The 22272-nt window shown below is 30.5% G+C and overlaps 1 protein-coding gene across 1 annotated transcript in view; it reads right to left on the bottom strand.

Annotated features, from left to right (window-relative positions):
• Positions 1–548: 548 nt before the first annotated feature.
• LOC139515948 (serine/threonine-protein kinase Nek9-like) overlaps positions 549–22272 on the bottom strand; it is a 109270-nt gene continuing 87546 nt past the window's right edge. Inside the window, exons 21-25 of the mRNA XM_071305735.1 lie at positions 21084–21101; positions 16186–16385; positions 14599–14823; positions 9938–10021; positions 549–757 (exon numbers count right to left, since the gene is read on the bottom strand). Of these exons, the coding sequence (XP_071161836.1) occupies positions 695–757; positions 9938–10021; positions 14599–14823; positions 16186–16385; positions 21084–21101 (590 nt within the window). The 3' untranslated portion in view covers positions 549–694. The remainder of the gene's footprint in view (positions 758–9937; positions 10022–14598; positions 14824–16185; positions 16386–21083; positions 21102–22272) is intronic.

The following is a 22272-nucleotide window of genomic DNA, read 5'->3' as shown; positions in this document are numbered from 1 at the left end:
CATTGATAAAGTCCCTTTTGTGACAATGCCATGAATTCTAATACAGACAAAAAAAGATCTTTAAATACTTATTTCAATATGAAATAAATATCCTTTCAGAGGAAAAAATTACACAGAAAGAACGAAATATCACAGTAACATATTTCTATGTTGTAATTAAGTTTATATGACAAATTATGTTACTAGTTCTTTGCCTGTCTAAATGACACCTCTCTGCAACTAAAACAGACAGAAAATTTAACTCATTTCATTTTTGTTTAGTTTTACCTGAAAGTAGCCTAATGTGGTAACTATTTTTGATAATAAAGGATTATCATTGGTCTACATATTCTTGAGCCCTTTGATGGAGACAGACTGACATAAGCACTTGTTGCTTGTTACTGAATCATATTTGTGAATGTGTATGTAAAATGTATTTGTATAATTCCTAATAAAATATTGTTTACATGAAGCCCTTTGAGGCTAAATTTAAGTACATGTTTCCTTATCAGAACTTTGACAACTATACAGACTATAATAGCAATACTGGAAGTGAGCAAAATGTCTGGCTGCTGAATGAAAATCCAGAGAGATTCATATGTACTAAATGATCAAATCGACAATTCACTGGGATAACACATGATAGGAAACAAACTTTTTGATCTGTCTGTACAAAACTGTTAATTCTGTTTCAAAAATCTGTTTTCAGATGATTTCATGAAGAATGGGATTCCATCTCTGAAATTCTTGCTGCTTGAGATGTTACTAATTCTTTCAACTGAAAAATAAATTACAAAATGGTAAACACTCACAGGAACATTTAATATATTCTTATATGATGGAGTTATGTTTCAGCCAAATATAAAACAAATTTAACTTTGTTTCCCCTATAAGGTTGTTAGGATGAAACCACCAGTGGCAGGTCAGGTGAACTCCAAAATTAATTGACTGGAATTGCCAGTTATTCTGCTGAAGTTGGCTGGTAATTCTCTCTAGGCAATTTGGCTAAGTGCTTAAAAGTGGGGTTAAACTCCAACAATCACTCAATAAATTACTGCTTAACACATACATATCATTCAAATAAATATCTCATGAACATAAAAAAATCATCATCTTTTTTAATAGACATGAGAAGATGTGGTATGAGTGCCAATGAGAGAACTCTCCATCCAAGTCACAATTTATAAAAGTAAGCCATTATAGGTCAAAGTACAGTTCATAATGTTTTTTATGCTTTGTTCACCACAATAATAAAATACCAATAAAAATGCCCCCCAAAAAACATGAACAGATTATTTTCTCAGATATACACACAAGTATATATGGCCTTATACAGCTTTTAAAATGAGAACAAGTCATCATTAACATAATAGGACTTGTTGAAAGTACATAATAAACCTAGTCTTAGTAATAGATTAGGTGTTATAGGTCTTATTAGGTATGATTTGTTACATGGAAGCCAACAGTTCTTATCTGTTATAGAGAAATCCCTCCAGACATACTACCCATTATCAGTAAAAGCCTTCTGATCCCTTGACAATAAATCAACTAAAATAATCTGTCAATCAGTGTGTTATTATATTTTTTTTCTTCATATTTGTAATATTGTAATTGTCTAAATGGATAAAAATGACAGGGCGAAAAAAAAACAAGTTTTTATTCTGTGATTAGAACAGACTTTGTCCAACCTTGGAGACCTTTCTGGTTTTTCCATTGCAAAAAAAAGTATTAAAGAGTTGAAAGCTATTAGAATTTATAAAAAAACATTTCCAAGGAAAACAGTAACTGCAAGATACCATAAATATAGAAAAATCTCATTAGTAATTTCCATTGTGGAAGCTATAATTCATTAAATATGTCTATTTGTGTTCATTATACATTTTTTACTGTCATATAATCTTTATCAAAACTATTTGATGACTACGGATTATTTAATCTATTAAAAATAGTTTTTCCACCAAAGGATACTTTCCCCTGGTCAAAACCTCTTGCGCTTATTCTAGAAATTAAACAGACACAAACGAAATTAGCTTGATTTTACTGAATTTACAAAAAACAAGCAATTCAAAATAGCACAAATATTGAAACTAATATCACGGAAAATTAAACAGACAGAGATAAATATGCAGATATTTATCAAAAGTTTCCAAATCTACAAATAACATTAGCAGATTAAAACAGCACCAATATTTATGCTTTCCTTTACAAAGAAGACATGATAGAACTAGTTATGGAATAAAGATCTAAGGCCGTCATTTCCAATCTAAAACTAAACAAAGCGCTTCCTGCAGCTTACTTTTGAAAAACTCTGCATCTAATTTCCAGCCAGCGAAGAAACACTGAAGAGAAATCTTAGAAATTCATAATACTGACAGTTATCCCACAAACAGCTAATCATCAACTGGCTTAAAACACAAAGATGCTGCAATTGTTACAATGTGAACAAAGAAAACTTTTAAAAAATCTTAATCAATTTTCAGCATTACTTAGAAAAAGAAGTTTACGCGTAGCTTGGGAACTTAATCAACTAATAGAAAATCAAGCCGCAGATTACATTTGAAGGTTTATGTTGTCAAGTATAAAATTTCTCTTTACAAATATTGCAATGAACTTAAAATCTATTGCTTGTGTAATGCAGACAAGGCCACTATGAACAGAATATCAATATGATGTTTTTAGATATAAAAATTCCTTCATTTTAAGAGAAAAATGCATAGTAATAAGTGCAAAATTAGAAGAAGAAACAAAAAGTAGACATAAAAAACCCTACACTGTTTTAATCTGACTATTTATTGCTCAGAGATGACCTAAACATATCATATCTTTTAAAATCTGCTTAATTTGTTCAGATCAATCAAGAAAATTTTTACTTAATAGTATAAGGAATATTTATAAAGTAATTGTTGTAGAAAAGGGGGTGGTGAGAGGAAGAGCCTTTGACAGCCCCCTACCCTAGGACGTCCCCCTTAACTTGGGCTAAAAAATTGTGTTTTTCTATTCCATTTCTGATTCTTTTACTGTTTCACCATTTTAGGCAAAACATTTAGCTTTCAGTTAAACTCAACTTGAGCAATTCTAGGGTGCCCTGGTTTTTTCAAATCCTGGCACTTCCACTGTAAGCCGAGCGGTAATGTGGTGTAGCTAATACAAACTTTTTAAAAATTTAGTAGTTGATGCCAACAATTTTGTTTTTCTTCTTATTCCTGCCATTTTGATTGACATAAAAATCTTCGATCTGGCATTTATAATACTTCATGTGCAGTTTTAATCACTTTGGCAGTGATTTTATTATTTTAACCTAACAGACAATGTAATTATTGCTAATAGTTTGTAATTGGTTTATGTAAAGTTTTTAGTGGCATGTTAACCTGTTAATTCTGGCATCAGATAAAAACAGATTTTATCTAATGTTACACCCCAGACATGATTGAACATGGCTCAGCATTGAGACAAAATAGATGACCAGAACATCTTTATTCTAAACTTGGCTGTTGTACAAATCACTCTAACAAGATAAATGTTCTTCAATCAAGTGAACTCTAAGATAGTTTTTTTTGGGGGGGGGGGGGGGGGGATGGAGAAAGGGGTTGGGTGTATTGATTTTTGAGAAAAAAAAGTTTAAAGTGGGTCAAAATTGCTCATGAAAATTAATGAAAATCAAAATTTGGTATTTTAATGATACCTGAAATTAAAAAAGAAAAAAAACAATAGTCTTAATTGAAACCAAAAAAAAATATTATAACAACATAAGTCCAATCCTTTGACTCTAAATTAATTATTTCCAGATTTTCACCCTGGTTTTTTGGTGGTGATCTTTGTTGCTCCAAATAATCTCCAATCTTATATGTTGTGTTTTTTCCACTTTTTAATGTCTATCGGTCGTTTTTTTTTGTTTTTTTTTTGCCATAGCATTGTCTGAGTTTGTTTTTGACTTATATGAGATTGAATATTCTATTGATATCTTTCGCCTCTCTTTCACACAATCTATGCCATAAAAAGAACCCTAATGCTATATCAGCTAGATACATAAAAGCTTTAATTAAACAAACCCAGAATTATGCTGAGTTTAACTAGTTCAAAACCTTGAATTATTGTCCTTTGAAAACCAAAGAGACCATTGCAATTCAACCTTGGACAAAGAACGACCTTGAAATCCATTAAGAATTGATAAATTACAAATTACAGTACAAAAAACATAATGCTTTGTCTAATACTACTCATTATCTCTTCAATTATTTTACACATTTTGTTGAAGACATTTTATTGATTGGTACCTTAAGAAGTCTATTTTAGTAACATCATCTGTCCTACCGTAGTTAGTGAGACTTAGAAATTTGATTGTTACGGTGCTAACCACTGAGTTAGATAATTGCACTATAGTCTAAAAACCCTTAAAGATATTTAAAAGGTTCAAGTACAGTTTTGGAATGACTTCGTGCTGTATTACACTCATGTTCTCCTTAATTAGAAGACTAAAAACTGCTGAGATGCTTCAAGCAGAATGTAAGAGATGCACATTATACAAATATCTGAACTTTAACAGAATTCTTAGATTGAAAAAATAAAATAAAAAAAACTTCAAAAATCCATTATTTGTCTCAAATTGTTGGTTAACGAAAAATGTAAATTGTGCATAAAATCAAATGCACCAAATTAAATCAGCCAAACCCATCTGAGGTCAAAATTGCCCCAAGAACAAACCTTAGTTAGAGCATGATTACGTAATTCATGAATGGGAAATTATTATTTAAGCCTTAACAAGCAGATGGTATCAACCTAGTGATAGTTCTTTACAAATCTTTATTCTATAAAACAGATCATTGCAGCATAACTTTATTTTAATATTTATACCAAAGTTTTTCCTGTATTTTCAGTTGCAGTACCGGTATATTCATTTTCATCCTGTCTAATACAAAGTTATTAAATTTCAGCTCTTACCAGGCAAGAATATTCATTGTCAAAATACTTCTCCCCTCCCTAAAAAATCGAGTGGTAGTCCCCTTAAGCCCTAGTATTACCACTGTTTTTAATCACGAACATTTTAACAGAGACTAATACTGCCATTAATTACACCCAAAATCGTATTGGTTTAACAAATGTAAGACCAAAATTAATAGATTGAAACCATAAAAAACACAAGTTTTATTACTGTTACCAACTGCAAACAGATTGAAACCAGTGGAACTAGATCATTTATAAGTCAAAGCAATCTATAGCCAATTGTTAGCAGACAGTGAAAACCATACAACAGGAGCACATAGGCTCATGCCACAGTACATATACACCCGCTGTATACAGACAGCTATCATTTTTGTCGAATTCTATGATATATGAGTTGGGAATCCTGTATTGGGGGCTTTGGAGTAATACAAAAGAATCAACCAAATGATATAAAGTTTGACCCAGAATTATCAGTGAAATTTATTATATGTTTGTATGTATGTTTTTTAAACAAGAAATCACACAAATCAATATGTTAAACAGATAAGCAGTTTTTTCAGAATACAGATGTCATATCTTAATGCTTTTTGTTATTTGAGAGAATTTTGTCTCAGTGGCAGATGTTTGATACTTTCTGTTTAAGTTTTTTCACAATTTTGGATTTAGTGATAAATCAATTATTTTTTTTAATTTTCAGTGAAAGTTTAATGAGCTTAAGCTGAATGTAAAATTATACCAAAATCTATGGCTTATATAGCATATACATTTATTTATAATATTTTTTTAATTATTTGTGCTTTGGAATTGCTGATCCAATGAAGTATCCTATACATTTCCTTTATTTTATAGATATTAAGAGTTAATTAATTGTCTTCACAATACAATATAAACCTTTTTAGCTTTTTCATTGTCTTCACTTCATATTGTCTGACTCAGACAGTTTTACAATTTCAACATGCAGAAAACCTAACATTATCACAATAAAAGTGTAATTTGTTCATGTCTCAGCTCTGATACAAAATCTGGTTATAGATGTTATAGATGAAGACAAAAATCTCCATGAAGTACAGAGAGTTCATAGAAAAATGACAGAAAAAAAGAAATATTAAACAGTCTTAAAAAATGATGCTCAAAGTCTTAGGCTTCAATTGATTTCATATTCATAGGGGGAATTAGCAGTCTACATCTATTTGAGACTAATTCAAGATGAATACATCAGCTCAAAACTTCTAATAAACTTTGGCAGTGTTTACTACATCTTTGAAATTGTAAAGTATTAATTTTGATTATGAGGGCAAACTTCCAGATTCCAGGGGGAAGATGTCGTGAGAAAGGTTTCTTAATTGCTTTATCATACACTGAGAATATCTTATGTTTATTTATATTATGTAATTAAGTGTTTGTCTTGGTAATTACATGGCATTCTGAGAAATATACAACCAATAGAGCAAGACACTCATCACATGTGATACATATTAAATCCTAACGGGAGCACCTGTACTGACAGGCAATTTAAACAACACCTGTGTTTAATGTTTTATTGATGTAAAAAACAAAAATCAAATTTGATATGAAATTCTTAAAACAGGAACCTTTCACTCGAAATCCATTATTTCAAGAAACTTAACCACTTATAAATGAATAAGTAGACTTAATTTGTAGATAATGAGTAAAGACTCCAATCTCAAGGAAAGGTTTAGACATATGTGCTCCCCTAATAAACAAAATGAGGAAAATAAAAAAAATGAAACTAATAGCCTAATTTAAGTCAAAATTATCTTATTAATGATGTATGACAGGAAAACAAAAACTAAAATTACTACAGGTTCCTGACTCGTAAACATTGAGTAGGTAACAGTATGATTTCAAATTTGCTTACATGTTCCTTTTAATATGGTAGTCTAAACACTGTGTAAAATTCAACCCTGTCCCTAAATAAACCCCTTTTCTAAAATTGAAAAATTAAAAAATAATCTAAACAAATCTTTCTTGTAGCTAGTGTTCTAGTACCAGTTTGATTTTGGTTAATATCTATTCTTTTATACCTAACAATGGCGTGAATGTGGTCTGGTTTTTGCTCAAAAGGTTGTGCGATAACCTATATTATAGTTGTTAAATATGTCATTTGGTCTCAGGTGGAGAGTTGTTTCATTGACAATCCTACCACATCTTATTTTTATATTATAGTATAAGGTATCAAATAAAGTAAGAATTTGTTATCTCATGATATTATATTGAGTTATTTTTTCCTATAATAATAAAACATTATTCCATCCGTCAAGGTTATTGTTGGCATCGAAATCAAATAATGAGTTTATATGCACTAATATCCAATTCTGACCGACATCTTTAATGGTAAAAATTCTTATTGTGCAGTGAATGTTTAATTGCAACAAATAAGCTGATAAGCCTTTTTCAAAATTCAAATAAATATTCTAGAACTAATTGGATTACAAATAAATCTTCTAACTTTTTATCAATTCAGCGTATTCGTTGTTCGCACATTATTTTGACTTAAAAATTGGCGGAGATGATAATTAAAAGTGATGACTGAACTCATATAAGCACTTTTATATTTTCTTGTAATGATAAATATGAAATCTAAAGTGACATTAGTTTGACAATATTTTTTAGTCTTCTACATTTTCATAGTGCTAAATGCACTGGGGATAAATTACATTTGAAGGTTTTCTTGTATTGAACTCAATATTAAAAAATAAAACAAATGAAGTGAAATATTTGCTGAATCTACTAATTTTTATTTGACTGAAATTTTAATAGTACTGCAAACACTATAATGTATTAACTTGCAATGCAATATTTTTGTAAGGAACTTACTGGTTGTAAAAATGACAACAGAAGTAAAATTAAAGAGGAACACAAACTTATGCAGGTTGTCCTTTCCTTAACCAAAATCCCAGAACCAATAGATTAATTTTTCAAAATAGACTAGAGGAGAAAAGTGCATCCAGGGGGTGCCCATAAATTGAACGATTTAAAAAAAATAATAACTAAGAAAAAAAAATTGTCCTTTCTTTAGTTTCAGAGATGTGCTCCCTCAATAAAAATCCTTATTTTGCACCTAAACTCTCTATAGTCCATACATGTAGATCTACCTCTACTTATAGCTTTAATATAAAACATAGTTTTGCAATAACCTCTTAAGCAGCTTACATGTAAGTAATTTTGACTGGTGGATAGTTGTCCAGGCCCGTAGCCAGGAATTTCCATGGGGGGGGGGGTTGGACTCATGAACTGGACTTTGACAGTCACAATTTGAACAAAACGTTGACTTTAACTGTGCTTATTTGATTTCAAGGGAGGGGGGGGTTCATCCGAACCCCCCTGGCTACGGGTATGTTGTCTCATTGGCAATACCACCACATTTACCTTGTTTTATATTAATTCATATCGTCTCATTGGCAATCTCAAATACCACATCTGCTTATTTTTTATAAAAGTTGCAACTTAATCATATTTGTACAATCATAAAAATTTGCGATTGGAATATATGGATTTAAATCATACAAGTACCAGGCGCTGACTACTTAGCTGAAGGCTAAATAATATGTGGGCTGCTTAATTAAACTTGTAAATTACTTTGATTGGAGAAGATTACTAGTTTACTTCTTTTAATGGAAGATTTAAGTGAATGAAATGTCTGTATGACAAACAAATTAATTCAGTTGTTTTGATTTGTAAGTTTTAAAAGCAGAAAATAAATGAAGCCATAAAACTATTAAATGCATGTTGATACAAGGACATATATGTTAGTTATAAATCATTAGTTGCTACAAATAACTTTGTTTTTATTGGAACTTTACTGGTTCCCTCAAATGAAGACCTAAACAATAATAGAAAAGACTTCTCAATGCACCATTAGATTGTATGGGCGATGCCATTTTATGAGCATAACATGGTATTCAGAATTAAAAGTATGACTAATCCTGATTGGTTGATATGTGCGCCCGTTATTTGTTATTTTTAGAGACTTCGTGCATTCTGCATTATATCATATAGACCAAACAAATTATTTTCCTTAGCCCTAACTGAAATGAGATGTCTTTTCAACACTAGGACATTAGACATGTTTTTTTAAGTGCAAAATTGATAGGCATGGGAGATAAGTACAAAATACGTTAAAAAAAGCAACGCCAAACTATATTTTTTGGACTAAAAAATACTGTCCGAATAACTTTTCAGTAATTCTAGCAAGGTTTTGTTAAAAAAATCTACTTTCTAAAGTCTGTATTTCAAAAAAAGCTATCATTGTAGCCCATGGGGAAATTAATTGTTTATTAATTCAATCTTCAAAGATGTTTATTTTTCATGTTGTCAACTTTTTTTTTGATAGTTTGCAACTCTCCTAGGATATTCAACATTTTGCAGATTTTAAATCACTAAATTTCTCTATACGTTATTTTTAAGAAATAAATACATGTATGATTTACATCTAAAATCCTCTTCAGATTATAAATATGTTGAAATTCTTGTTTTTCGACATATTTTTCTAGTAGAAGTTTAATAATAAAATTCATTGATATCAAATATCCTATGAGGATCATGATGATGGGCCACCAAAAATTAAATTTTTCATTTTTTTATATTTCAAGAACAAGCCAAGCATTATAATTTTGAGGCAAATACAATTTGATTTTCTAGTTTGAATTATTTCACATTTTGTCATTTCAGGCCTTACGTTCATAAAACTTTCATGCACGATTTTTGTACTCAGACTCAAGAATCAACCAATCAAAATACTGGATTTCATGTTTCGAGCATGATTTTTGTACTTCGAGCACTGAGCAAAGTTTTATGACTTCAACCCCAGGGCTTTTCATTCGTGAGTATACAGCTATTTGGTCATTGTTTGAAGGCATGGACCTACAGTTGTTTACATGAATCCAGGTCATGTGACTCTGGTGGATTATAAGTTGTCTCATTGGCTATCACAAGTCATGTGTCCTTGATTTTTATAAAAAAAAAAAAAAAAAAATTCTTCCTATAAATAACTTACCTCTTTGTTTTCTTTCTCTAATAATGATATTCTTTCCAAAAGGTTATTGACATCTATTGGTACTGAATTTTCTGTTGTATTATTCTGTGTAAAAAAGATTAAAAAAAAAATTGAAAAATTAATAAATCATAAAAAAGTTCATAAATTTGTGAAGATTATTTCAACACATGGCTTAAAAAGAAGTCTGCTTTTTGCAATACTGAACCATGGTAGGAAGAAACTGTAATAAGAGACAGAGATTTGTTAAAAGACAAACAACCCTTGAGAAATGTTTTTTTTGCAGGGTGATTTAACTGTGGAATTTATTTTCTGATTGTGGAGAAGACGTTTCAAGTTGCAAAACTAATTGTGCCTGATCCTTATAGTTTGTCAATGTCTTTTGGACAATAAAATATCTTTTAACTATCTATTTTCTTAACTCAAGAAAAAGATATATTGTACTTTAGTAGACAACTTATTAGTGTTTACAAAATTCTCATTAAATTGAAACCTAAATCATTAACAAATTTCCGGGTAATTATCCTAAACAGCATTTAATGTAACTGCTGACAAAGTATCTTGTCACACAAACTATAACTTAAAGTTAAATAGTTGCTTACATCCACATCATATGGATTATGTGGATAAAACTTTTCATTGGGTTTGTACTATAACGTAATGGGTGCTTATGTGCTTGTGGAGCAAGACCATTTGAAATTGTTTTTTTTTTTACAATTTTCACTAAAGACTATAGTAAACCCCTATGTTTATTTTTAGCCATAGTGGCCATGTTGGTTGGATGACAGGGAACCCCTATGTTTATTTTTAGCCATAGTGGCCATGTTGGTTGGATGACAGGGAACCCCTATGTTTATTTTTAGCCATAGTGGCCATGTTGGTTGGATGACAGGGTGGATACATTAATCAATCATGATACCCTATTGAAAATTGTGGCTACCTAAAAGTTTAATTCTATTTGGCCCAGTAGATTGAGAGTAGAAGATTTTTGTAAAAGAGTGGGTCTTCAAAGGGTAACAACTCCTTAGGGGTCATTCCCACGTGAATTGACAATTTTGGTCATATTGACTTATTTATAGTTCCTACTTTGCTGACATTATTGCTGATTACGGACGCAAAGTGATGAGAAAAGCTAACTTGGCTCATTGGGCTAGGTGAGGTAAAAAAAAAACAACATGGAAGATAAGCCATAAGACTCTGATACTCATGTGACACATAACCTTTCATAGGAATATTATACATTTAAATGTAGAGAAACTTGTATAGTCAGTTCATGCTTTAACTTATGAATTCTTGAAAAATTATATTCTGTCAAACTTATGAAAATATATAACATTAAACTACACATATTTATGAGTTAAGTTTGAGTTGAATGGTGAAAGTTCCATCAAAATTATTTTAAAAAAAGTTGTTATTGTTGAGAATTTACCAAATTATACAAAAAACAGCAAAAGTAATTATGACTATTTAAAACAATGTAATGTATTAAACGTGGGCAAAGCAAATTCTCAATCTAATGTATTAAGAAAAACAAAATACTTGAAAACAAATGAAGGAATCTTTTTTATTATGATAGAGTAAAATAACATATTTGTGAAAGGACGTATACATCAGACAGAGAGTTGATTAAGCAGTGCTTTTTAATTTTCTCCCGATGAAGAAAATACTGTTACCAAAGCCTAGAATTATATTCTCAGCCTGGAATTATATTCTCGCGGAGCAAATTAATGAAGTAATTCAGGTGACCCTCATATATCAATTGAACTGTTTTTAGCTTGCTATTATAGATTAAACTATCTAATAAACTTGGCTTTTATTCGATTAGGTGGTTAATGAAGAAAGCGTAGAATATACTCTGTACTTTTATCGTTTGTTTCTCCCATTGCACTCTAAATAGATTTAAGACATTTCAAGGCTATGATGATTTTCAAGTGGAATTTTTATTTCGTTAGAGAAAGCTTGACTTTAATGGTTGCTTTGCATGGAATCTATTAGAATTCACATTTAATGGCAATAAGCATGCGCACTGTTAAGAAAAACTTGATTGCCTTTTTTTTATTTAATGTTCCTGATGGAAATGTTAAAATCAGAAAATAATTAAAGTTTCTATTTGACAAAAAAAATATGGCTCCCCTGCTGCCTTCTGCCTGAAGTTACAAAGGGAAACTACTCACAAAAAGTTTATCTGATCTGTGAAACTTTTTTTTTTTAACATGAGATGAAATCTGTTTAACTGTAGGATTCAACCCATTCTAATCTAATATATGTAAATTTTGGAAGATTTGATATTTTTTGTATGGAGGCAAAGGCCACAGTTTTGTTATGGGGAAAACCCAAAATAAGTTTGATCATGGAAGTATTATATTGACATTCATTAGTGGTTACCAATTTTCATGGATGAAGGAAAACTTGTATGTTTGTGGACATTTAATTTCTTGGTTTTGCCGAAGACTTCATACAAGGCTTTAGAAAATTTGTTATTCTTTAAACGTTTAATTTCATGGTTCGCCTATACCCACAAAATCCATGAAAAATTGGTATCCAACATATGATATTGAATCCACATTATAAATTGATTGATTGAAGTACTCAGCGTCCTTTGAAAGTGCATTTTTTTTAATTTAGTACTTTAAACTTTAAGTACTTTAAGTATTGAAAATTTATAAATGTAGTACCAGCACATCAGCTAATAGATTTGTGCTATAAGTTTGAAGTACCTGACTTTTCCATCGTTTTATTCATTTGAAAATGCCTGTACCAAGTCAGGAAAATTTCAGTTGTTTTCCATTCGTTTTGATATTTTTGAACTTTTGATTTTGCAATTTGATAAAGGACTTTTTCGGTTTTGCAATTTCTTGGAATTTTGTTTTTGATATTTTTTTTTGTTTTTGTTCTTTTATAGTGGTGTTCTCATAAACAGGCTCTGCACCTGTTTTACTTTTAGTAAATTTTCAGATATTAAAGTGCTGCAAAAAAGTACTCAACAAGTACTTTATACTGTGTTCGTACCTTTATAGTACAAAATGATTACAGTTCAAATTTAGTAGAACATAATTTGTATGTTTTTGCATTAAATTAATGTTTTATGTTAAGTTATCAGAATATACTTAAATATATTTTATTTAAGGAATGACTGTAATATTTTTTCTGTTTATGAAGAAATAACATAAAAAATGTGGTGCACACTGAATAACACGCGTAGCGGGTTATTTAACAGTGTGCACCACATTTTTTATGTTATTTCGAATAGACAGAAAAAATATTACAGTCATTTCTTATAATTTGATTCTAAATTCCATTTTAAACCGTAGAAAACCATGAAAAAACGTTGATGACGTCACGGTCACATGACTAAATTATGTCTATGGGCTCATAGCAAAATAACGTCATCCAATCAGAAGACGCGTTACATCCAAAATTAAATTATATACAGTTATTATAATTTGTAGTCTGTTAGTTTATTCAGGCAGAGCATTTAATCTTTTGATTAATATATTTTAGGTCAATGTTTTGAGTGAAACTTGTGAAAAATCTATGAATTTATCATATTTGTTGCTCAATAATGTGGACCCTGAGCCCCTGTCTCCTATATCAGCCTCTGCTTAAGCGGTAGCCAAATCTTTAGTTATGAAAAGTCATCATATTTTTGTATTAGAAATTGTCTTCGGACCATCATATTCTTTATTTAAGGTGTGATATAGATATTTAGAGAAATGTAGACTTTTGCACTGCATGTGAGTGTTTTTTTATTTTGAATGTCTGATCAAGTCTGTATCAAAAAGGATGAAATAGATAAACTTTAGACTCGAACATCTTCTGTCTGTCTTTTTTTTTTATTTTTAAAGGAAAAGACGATTTCACAAGATTGACACTTGAAGTACAAATGTAGTACATGTAATGCAAAATTATGATACTAAGATAGTCATTAAGAAGTACTAGAACTGTTTTTCATCTTTTAAGTACATTTAAAAAAATATCTCATATGTATGTACTTAAAAAACTTAAAAAGAGAAGTGCCCAGACACTAGACAGCCAACAAGATCTACACTGACAAAATTTGATGGGACTAAATAGTTTTACATGTGGGTGTACATGCACCCTCTCTCACCATAAGTAAAAAAATGATTTGATTCATAGTACCCTATACTAGTTTGCATTTACTGTAACTATTCATGACAAATTTTATAAATAAATACTAATACTAAAAGTTTTTGAGTATTTTTGCCAAATATTTGAATTTCTGAAGTCACAAATGACTAATATGATGGCAGTATACTCTAGATTCAATATTATTCCTTGGATACCAATTTTTGTTGATTTAGTGGCTACATCATACATGTGAACAATAAATTTAAATGGTCAACCAGGGGCGGGTCCAGCCATTTTAAAAAGGGGGGTTCCCAATCCAGGACAAAAAAAGGGGGGGGGGGGTGTTTCCAACTATATGTCCCCATTCAAATGCATTGAGAGGCCAAAAAAAAGGGGGGTTCCAGAACCCCCCCCCCCTGGATCTGCCAATGTCAACATATGTTCTATAGGCTTGTATTATAGCAGACCTTAGTAAAATCATTAAATATCAAAGAAAATACAAGGTTTCCTCAAAAATGTGTACCCACAAAAAATAATGAATTGGCAGTATATTCATATATAAAACAAAATCTTACAGCTGACGAATTTTCTTCTGGTATTTCATTTTGTTGAACACTTTCACTCGATTTGGAGACCTCTGTTGGCATGGTGACGGACGTCTGCTGGTTACTTGCTACTGGATTTTGTTGAACACTAGGAACTGGTTGATTTGATTTAATACTGGAAGTTTTGTTAGGGAGCAGTGGGACAGGTGGTTGGTTGCCTACTGGATAAGGTATCACTTCAGCATCCTCTAATTCCTGAAACAGTTATACTAGTATTTTACTACATGTATAATATTTTTTTTAATCTGACCATTCAAGTTAAATATCATAATATTTACTTTGACCTTTATATAATGGTCCATGCCTTTTAAAAATTTCAAAATAACTAGTTTTAAAGGTATCTATGAATAATTCATAAATCTCAAATGTTATAATCACGAAAACCATGGGGCATGCCTCTGCATCTTTCTATATCAAAATCACAGAAATAAATCGACTCTGTACATCATGTTAAAATATCATGTATTTAAAGTTTGCAAATTTGTTATTATTTTCAAACTGTCAGAATATTTTTTTTTTATTCAAAGTTCATAATTTTGCAACAATTAGAGTCTAAAATACTCAAAATCCCAATATTTCAAAGCCCCTTCCAATGAACTACAATCTGCTGTCATTATTCAATCCTTTTATGATTCTCATTAAGTAATTTGTAACAAACAGATATGTTTAAATCGGCTCATATAAACAGCTGTATTTTTTTGCAACACCATTCTCAAAAACATTTACCATAATTGGATTTTTAAAACTTTTTATTTAATGAAAGGGGAATAACTCAATTTCATTTTGTAATATTTGGCATAAAAAAGCCATTGGACAGAAAAAAAACCATGCATAACATTTTGTTTTAAACACGAATAAGAAAAACTACTAATGAATCAAGATAAACAAAGAATAAATATTAAATCTGACAAAAAGGACAACCATAAAAAAGTTTTGGTTTAGCTGTACTTGACCATCTGTCAGTTACTGAAATTGAATGGATTAAAAAATTAGAACGTATTGCGTCTTGAAAAGATGTGCAAAAAAATTATAAGGGAGACAAGATATTATTGGCCATTTGAAACAATCAATCAAAGACTTTAGGAAAAAGATGTGAACAATAACTCATCCTTATTAGAAAAGATTATAAGGTTGTATTTTGTTCTGTAGGCAGACTAAGGCAAAACCGCTAAATATCCACATACGAAAAATTGTTACCCACGAAAAAATTAATAAATTCAAAATACAGTGCAACAAAATATAAACCTAGGATTGTATAATTAAGTTTAAACACAACTTTGCATCTATTTTGGACTTGTAATAATTGATTTTATTCAAAATTTTAAAACAGTCAAACCTATATATAATGGTCACCATAGGCCCCAGAAAAAAAAGAGAAGTCTACTTTGAATTTAAGTTTAAAATGAATGATTTCAAGGGACATGTAGAGGGTGACATATATTCCAATGGATTAATTGATTGCTTTCAAATAACAAATATTTCATGCCTGTTGCGGCAACTTATACATAATTATAGAGGTAGAAAAATGCAAATCTTCAGAAAACGAAAAATATTTACAGCTTTAAGCCAATCAGGCATGTCACTTTCTGCTGTTTCCACAGGGTGTTGGGATACTTCACTGGGCATGACAGGGCTGCCAGGCTTCCCAGAATCCTTTGCAGTATCACAATCTAATGTGCCCTCACTAGACATATCACTGGCTCCATCACAATAAGCACTGTCCTCCTCTGTTATAATGGGTGGTGAATGTAACACAACTGAGAAAAAGAAAGAACCAATTGATTTCTATTTCAAATAGCATATGATCAGTATCTCAGTTTTCATTGGATGTGAGAATATTTAAAACAAAAATGTAATCCCTGAAATTAAGTGAGCATACATAAATCTGAGACATAAATATTTAATGCATTGCTGAAAGCCTGAAACAAAGATTTAAAACACCACTTGCTTAACTGAAATAGAATTAATGTTACAGTAAATAATGACACCTACAGTTACACAGCTACTTTTGCATAGGTACTATTTCTGTACTTAAAAAATGCAGTACTGGAAATTCACTTTTAATATTTAGTACTATTTCTTTACTTTAAAACTGTTGTAATATTTAGGTACTTGTATTTAACTGTACTTGATTTGTTCTAAATATTTTGGTACAGAAATAATACAATATTCCATGTTTGAAAATCATAACTTTAAGAGATTTGAAATAGAAAAACTTTCAAAATGCTGAAAATGTAACGGTAGTAACCAAAAATCTGTAGTACCTAAATTTCAAGTACAAATAAAGTACTGTAAAATACAGGTACCTAAATGTTACAATAATTTTAGAGTAACAAAATAGTTCTGAATATTTAAAGTAGATTTCCAGTACTACAAATTTTAGTACAGAAATAGTACCTATGCAAAAGTAGCTGTGTATAGCTTGAGAAAAATATAATTTTAATCAATACACAACAGGAACATAAAATTGAGAATGGAAATGGGGAATGTGTCAAAGAGACAACAACCCGACCATAGAGCAGACAACAGCAGAAGGTCACCATTGGTCTTATATTTTAGATATATTAGATATACTGTTCCTAGATTTACAATGAAACATGAAATACAAAATTACCAAATACAATCAAAGGAGCTAAGCTTTAAACCACAGATTTAAAATTCAGCATTATAATAAAGGGCTGCGCTTTAGCGCATGATACGCCCGTTGCTCTTTTAACTTGTCTTTTATGCTTTAAATGAATTTATATGATCAACTAGAAATATATATACAAATCAAAAGGGATGTTACATTAATATATTCACCAAAGTTTCATAAAATCCCCCTTTTTTAAGTATAAAAATTCATTACTTAAAAAAACGTAAAATCTAAAATTTATAAAAATGGAAAGGGAGCTTATGTCAATAGATATAAACAATTTATCAAAGTTGCATAAAATTTTGTGAAAGTGTTAGTTATTGTCCCAAAATTGGAAAATCCCCCCTTTTTTAAGCATAAAAATTCATAACACGGAAATGTAAAATCTGAAATTTATAAAATTTGAAAGGGAGCTTACTTCAAAAAATATAAACAATTCATCAAAGTTTCATGGACATTGGTGAAAGCCTTTTTGAGTTATTGTCCGAAGTGTTGAAAATCCCCCTTTTTTTATGAATAAAGCCCCATAAATCCAAAACTTAAAATCTGAAATTTATAAAAATTGAAAGGGAGCTTACATCAATAGATATAAACAATTCACCAAAGTTTCATGGACATTGGTGAAAGCCTTTTTGAGTTATTGTCCGAAGTGTTGAAAATCCCCCCTTTTTTGTGAATAAAGCCCCATAAATCCAAAACTTCAAATCTGAAATTTAAAAAAAACGAAAGGGAGCTTACGTCAATAGATATAAACAATTCACTTAAGTTTCATGGAAATTGGTGAAAGTGTTTTTGAGTTATTGTCCGAAGTGTGGACGAGGGACGGACGGACAACGGTATACCATTATTCGTCCCGTCCAAATGACGACGGGCGTATAAAAACTCATGTCAGCTGGAATGCTTAAAACAGCATATTGTTATGCGTTTACTTTTCTACATTGGCTAGAGGTATAGGGGGAGGGTTGAGATCTCAAACACATGTTTAACCCCGCAGCAATTTTGCGCCTGTCCCAATGTAGTCAAGAGCCTCAGGCCTTTGTTAGTCTTGTATGATTTTCAATTTTAGTTTCTTGTGTATAATTCAGAGTTAAGAATGAGGTCCATTATCACTGTACTAGTATACATATTTTTTAAGGGGCCAGCTGAAGGACGCATACGGGTGCGGGAGTTTCTCGCTACATTGAAGACCCATTGGTGGCCTTCGGCTGTTGTCTGCTCTATGGTTGGGTTGTTGTCGCTTTGACACATTCCCTATTTGCTTTCTCATTTTAGTATTTTATTTTCAATGTCCCGGCCCTTCTAAAAATTATGTCACTGTTTAATTTGTTTAATAGATTAATTTTCAAAATAAGCAAACAATTATCTTTGGTATATTAATGCACCAATGCAGTATTCAAGAAGACTTACTCAAGATTTAAAATATAATACAGTTATAGAAAACTATCTGTTAACCTCTAAATGACTTTTAGCTATATGTGCTGTCAGGTTGCGGTCGCATTGAAGCATATCCCACATCTAGATTTGTTCATAATGAGAGAGTCAAATTTAAGTTTTCATTGTGTTTCGGTGTAGATTTAGGTTAATCCCATAACTTCCATCAAAATTGCTTTGCTTATTGTCTAGAATTTCACTTTTCTTAGTGTAACCAATTTACTTCTTCATCTTTGAATAGGACCTTTTCTTTTGACAAAAATAATCCATTTCTTTTTGCCATAGCTTCACTTTCAGAGTTTTGTTAACCATGATAATTAAATTTTGTATAGAAAAGAAAATAATACACAAGTACATCTACACCACACAAATACAAGCTTCAACAAAACTGTCAAATGATCAGAGCAAATTAAATAATAAAATTTTGTACTATATCTTTTTTTTCAACGTAGTCGGTATAGTTTCGGTTAGTGCCCTTTGAACTTAAAGACTCAACTATGGCAACAGAATACGCATGCTCGAAAATCCTTTCTGTGATTGGACAAAATGCTGTCATGGTGGGTGATTTGGTTGTGTTTGAAAAAAACGTCTCGTTAATTATATCGTGATTGGAAGCAAGTGAAAAACTATAAATATTTGACTAGATCTAACAAAGATTTATATTTTTATTAAAATAATTGTTTCTCCAATAGCTCTTTGCATCCGTGACAGCTGTTTATTTTCGGGACAATTATATAATTTTGAATGTAAACTTTGTTGTACGAAAGTACATGACTTTTAGAACGCACCTACGTATGTGAGATTTCCGCAGGGTTTTGGTGAATGTAAACAGAAAGAACGAGGACGAAGAATACTGAACACAAACAGAGAAAACGTTATTTAAATGGTGTCTTTGTGCTTCTGAAGGTTATCGAAATGATAGTTTTAAACATATACTCAAATTTAAATACGTCGGATATCTTTTTTAAAGATAGTTTTTGTTTTTCTTGTGTTAATTTTTTTCACAAATTGATGGGACTTTGGGGGAAAATAAGTCTCTAGAGATTGACATATATAATGTACGTTACTGTGTAGATATTTGTTTAGTGTTGAAAAAATATATAGACTTCTTTAAACATTTGTTGTTTGTCATAATCTGTCATTAGTGAATAGTCAAGTTTCTATATTTTTAAAATATGTTTATTACGGAATACATATAGTGAAAATTTTAAAATCAAGGGCACTTTTACCAATAAGGTTGTGATGTTTCGAAAAATACAACAAACACCTGACTGCTACTGACATGTGAAACATACAATTAATGTAGAGTTATCTCCCCTAGTACAGATAGTTTAACACATTTTGTTCTAAATCTAGTTTGCATTACACACACAGTTAGAATGCCATGAAGCACCACAGAGAATCGCAATGCTGCTGAATTTTTCTAGTTAAGCCTGGATAAAATTTATGCTGAATGCCATAAATTATGGATTATATAAGCAATGCATGCTGGGTATTAGTTTTCACTTGTACTTTTACAACCTAGCCACATGCTTCCAAAATGCGATAGCAACATGCATTAATGAGGGTGGACAGGGTTAAAGTTACTTAATTCTTATTTTTAAATTGATACTTTTTTGAAGACATTATAGCAAGTTTTCAATTGACCAAATTAAAGATAGAGTTATAAGCCTTGGTCACCCTGTTTGACTGCAAGTCAGATTGTGATTTTTTTTTTTAAATTCAACTGCTTTTTCTACATGTCACACGTTTAAATTTGTTAAACAAACTGTTTGCTTTCTTATATGCAAGGGGAATAACTCCAACTGAAATTAGGTTAATGGAAAACTATCTTTGCAAACAGATACATGTAATAGTCATCAGAGTAACTGCTTATATAAAAAAAGAAGATGTGGTATGATTGCCAATGAGACAACTATCCACAAAAGACCAAAATGACACAGACATTAACAACTATAGGTCACCGTACGTTCATTCAAAATTCACCTTCACTTGACCAAACCTGTTTACAAGGAACCAACTTTAAAATTTTGTATAACTTTTCAAACATTCAATTTCTTAATTTTCACTTTTCATCATCAAGTATTTCTTATAAATAAATGGTAAAATCACTAAAATATCAAACATAAATCATTAATTAACATACAAATTTGATTTGAATACATTGAGATATATGTTATGAAAGTTGTAATAATAATATACATATGAAAAAAAAAGACGAAAACTCAACTCAGTTGCAGATTCTAAACCCATCTATAACTTTTCTTCAACACTCCTCTCTTAAAAAACCTTTCAATTTAATCATTCTAAAAAGTTCACCTCAAGATGCATAACTCACTGTAAACGAAACATGCATTTTTTTAAATCCTGTCCATCCCATTTTTCTTACCTTTTTTATTTTTTAAACCTATATGAAAAAGAGAGCTACAATTAAGACAAACTTTAAAATTATCTTAAAAAAAAAGAGCTACCGGTAATTATCTTTAATGTTTGTTTAACTTCAATACAAACAAAAACATAACCATGTTAACATAACAAACAGAAGTAAATATTTTGTAAACACAACATAAATAAAAAAAAATTTAAACCAACTTGTGCAATGAATTATAACAAACACTCAAAGTAATTAAATATTCAGTCTATACCGTACCTTTATTAATTGAAGTAGTTTCCAATTTCCTGGTTTTGATTTTCATAATATTTTGTTATTTTATGATATTGATCTCATTTCATTGTACTATTTTAACACTTATATAAATACTATGAAAATAGCTGTAATAAGCTCACTTTCCGAAGTAACTTACCTTTGCACAATTTTTTTTATTGTAAATAAATCATTCTGCCATACATAAAGTTTCTGAGTAAAAATCATAACTCATATGCCTACTGTTTTTAAACAAACAAGATTCTTTTTTATCAATATAAGTGATAGCTCCCTTGTAACAGTATTTTCTAAAATTTAACATAATTATCTAAATTAATTTCCTTGCATCTATCATTTAAACTGACAATGCCATATCTCTTGCACGTTAAAGACACCCTTGTAGATTTCGAAAAAGAGCAGGCTAATGCCGGTACAAGGCAGCACTTGCACCCGCAAAGTGGAAAGGGATTAATATAAGTTTCAAAACTTGTTTCCCAATCCACTATAAATAAATATGTTTAAACTAAACTGACAATGTTTCCAGAACAAATAAAGGAGAAACAAGAAATTGTGTCTCCAGTACACAGATGCCCCATCCGCACTATAATTTTCTATGTTCAGTGGACTATGAAAATGGGGGAAAATCTCTAATTTGGCATTAAATTAGAAAGATCATATCATAGGGAACATGTGTTCGAAGTTTCAAGTTGATTGGACTTCAACTTCATCAAAAACTACCTCCACCAAAAACTTTAACCTGCAGCGGGACAGACGCACGAATGAAGACAAACAGACGAACTAATGAACAGACAGATTTACAGACCAGAAAACATAATGCCCATAAATGGGGCATAAAAATTTAGCACTCAAAACATTTCTTTCATAATAAAAAAAGAAAAAACTAATTTTGCGAGAGAAAAAGGTGAAATTCTTT

The sequence above is a fragment of the Mytilus edulis genome, chromosome 3, assembly GCF_963676685.1.
Source record: "Mytilus edulis chromosome 3, xbMytEdul2.2, whole genome shotgun sequence".
NCBI lineage: Eukaryota > Metazoa > Mollusca > Bivalvia > Mytilida > Mytilidae > Mytilus > Mytilus edulis.
This window is presented reverse-complemented; position numbering and strand designations above follow the sequence as displayed.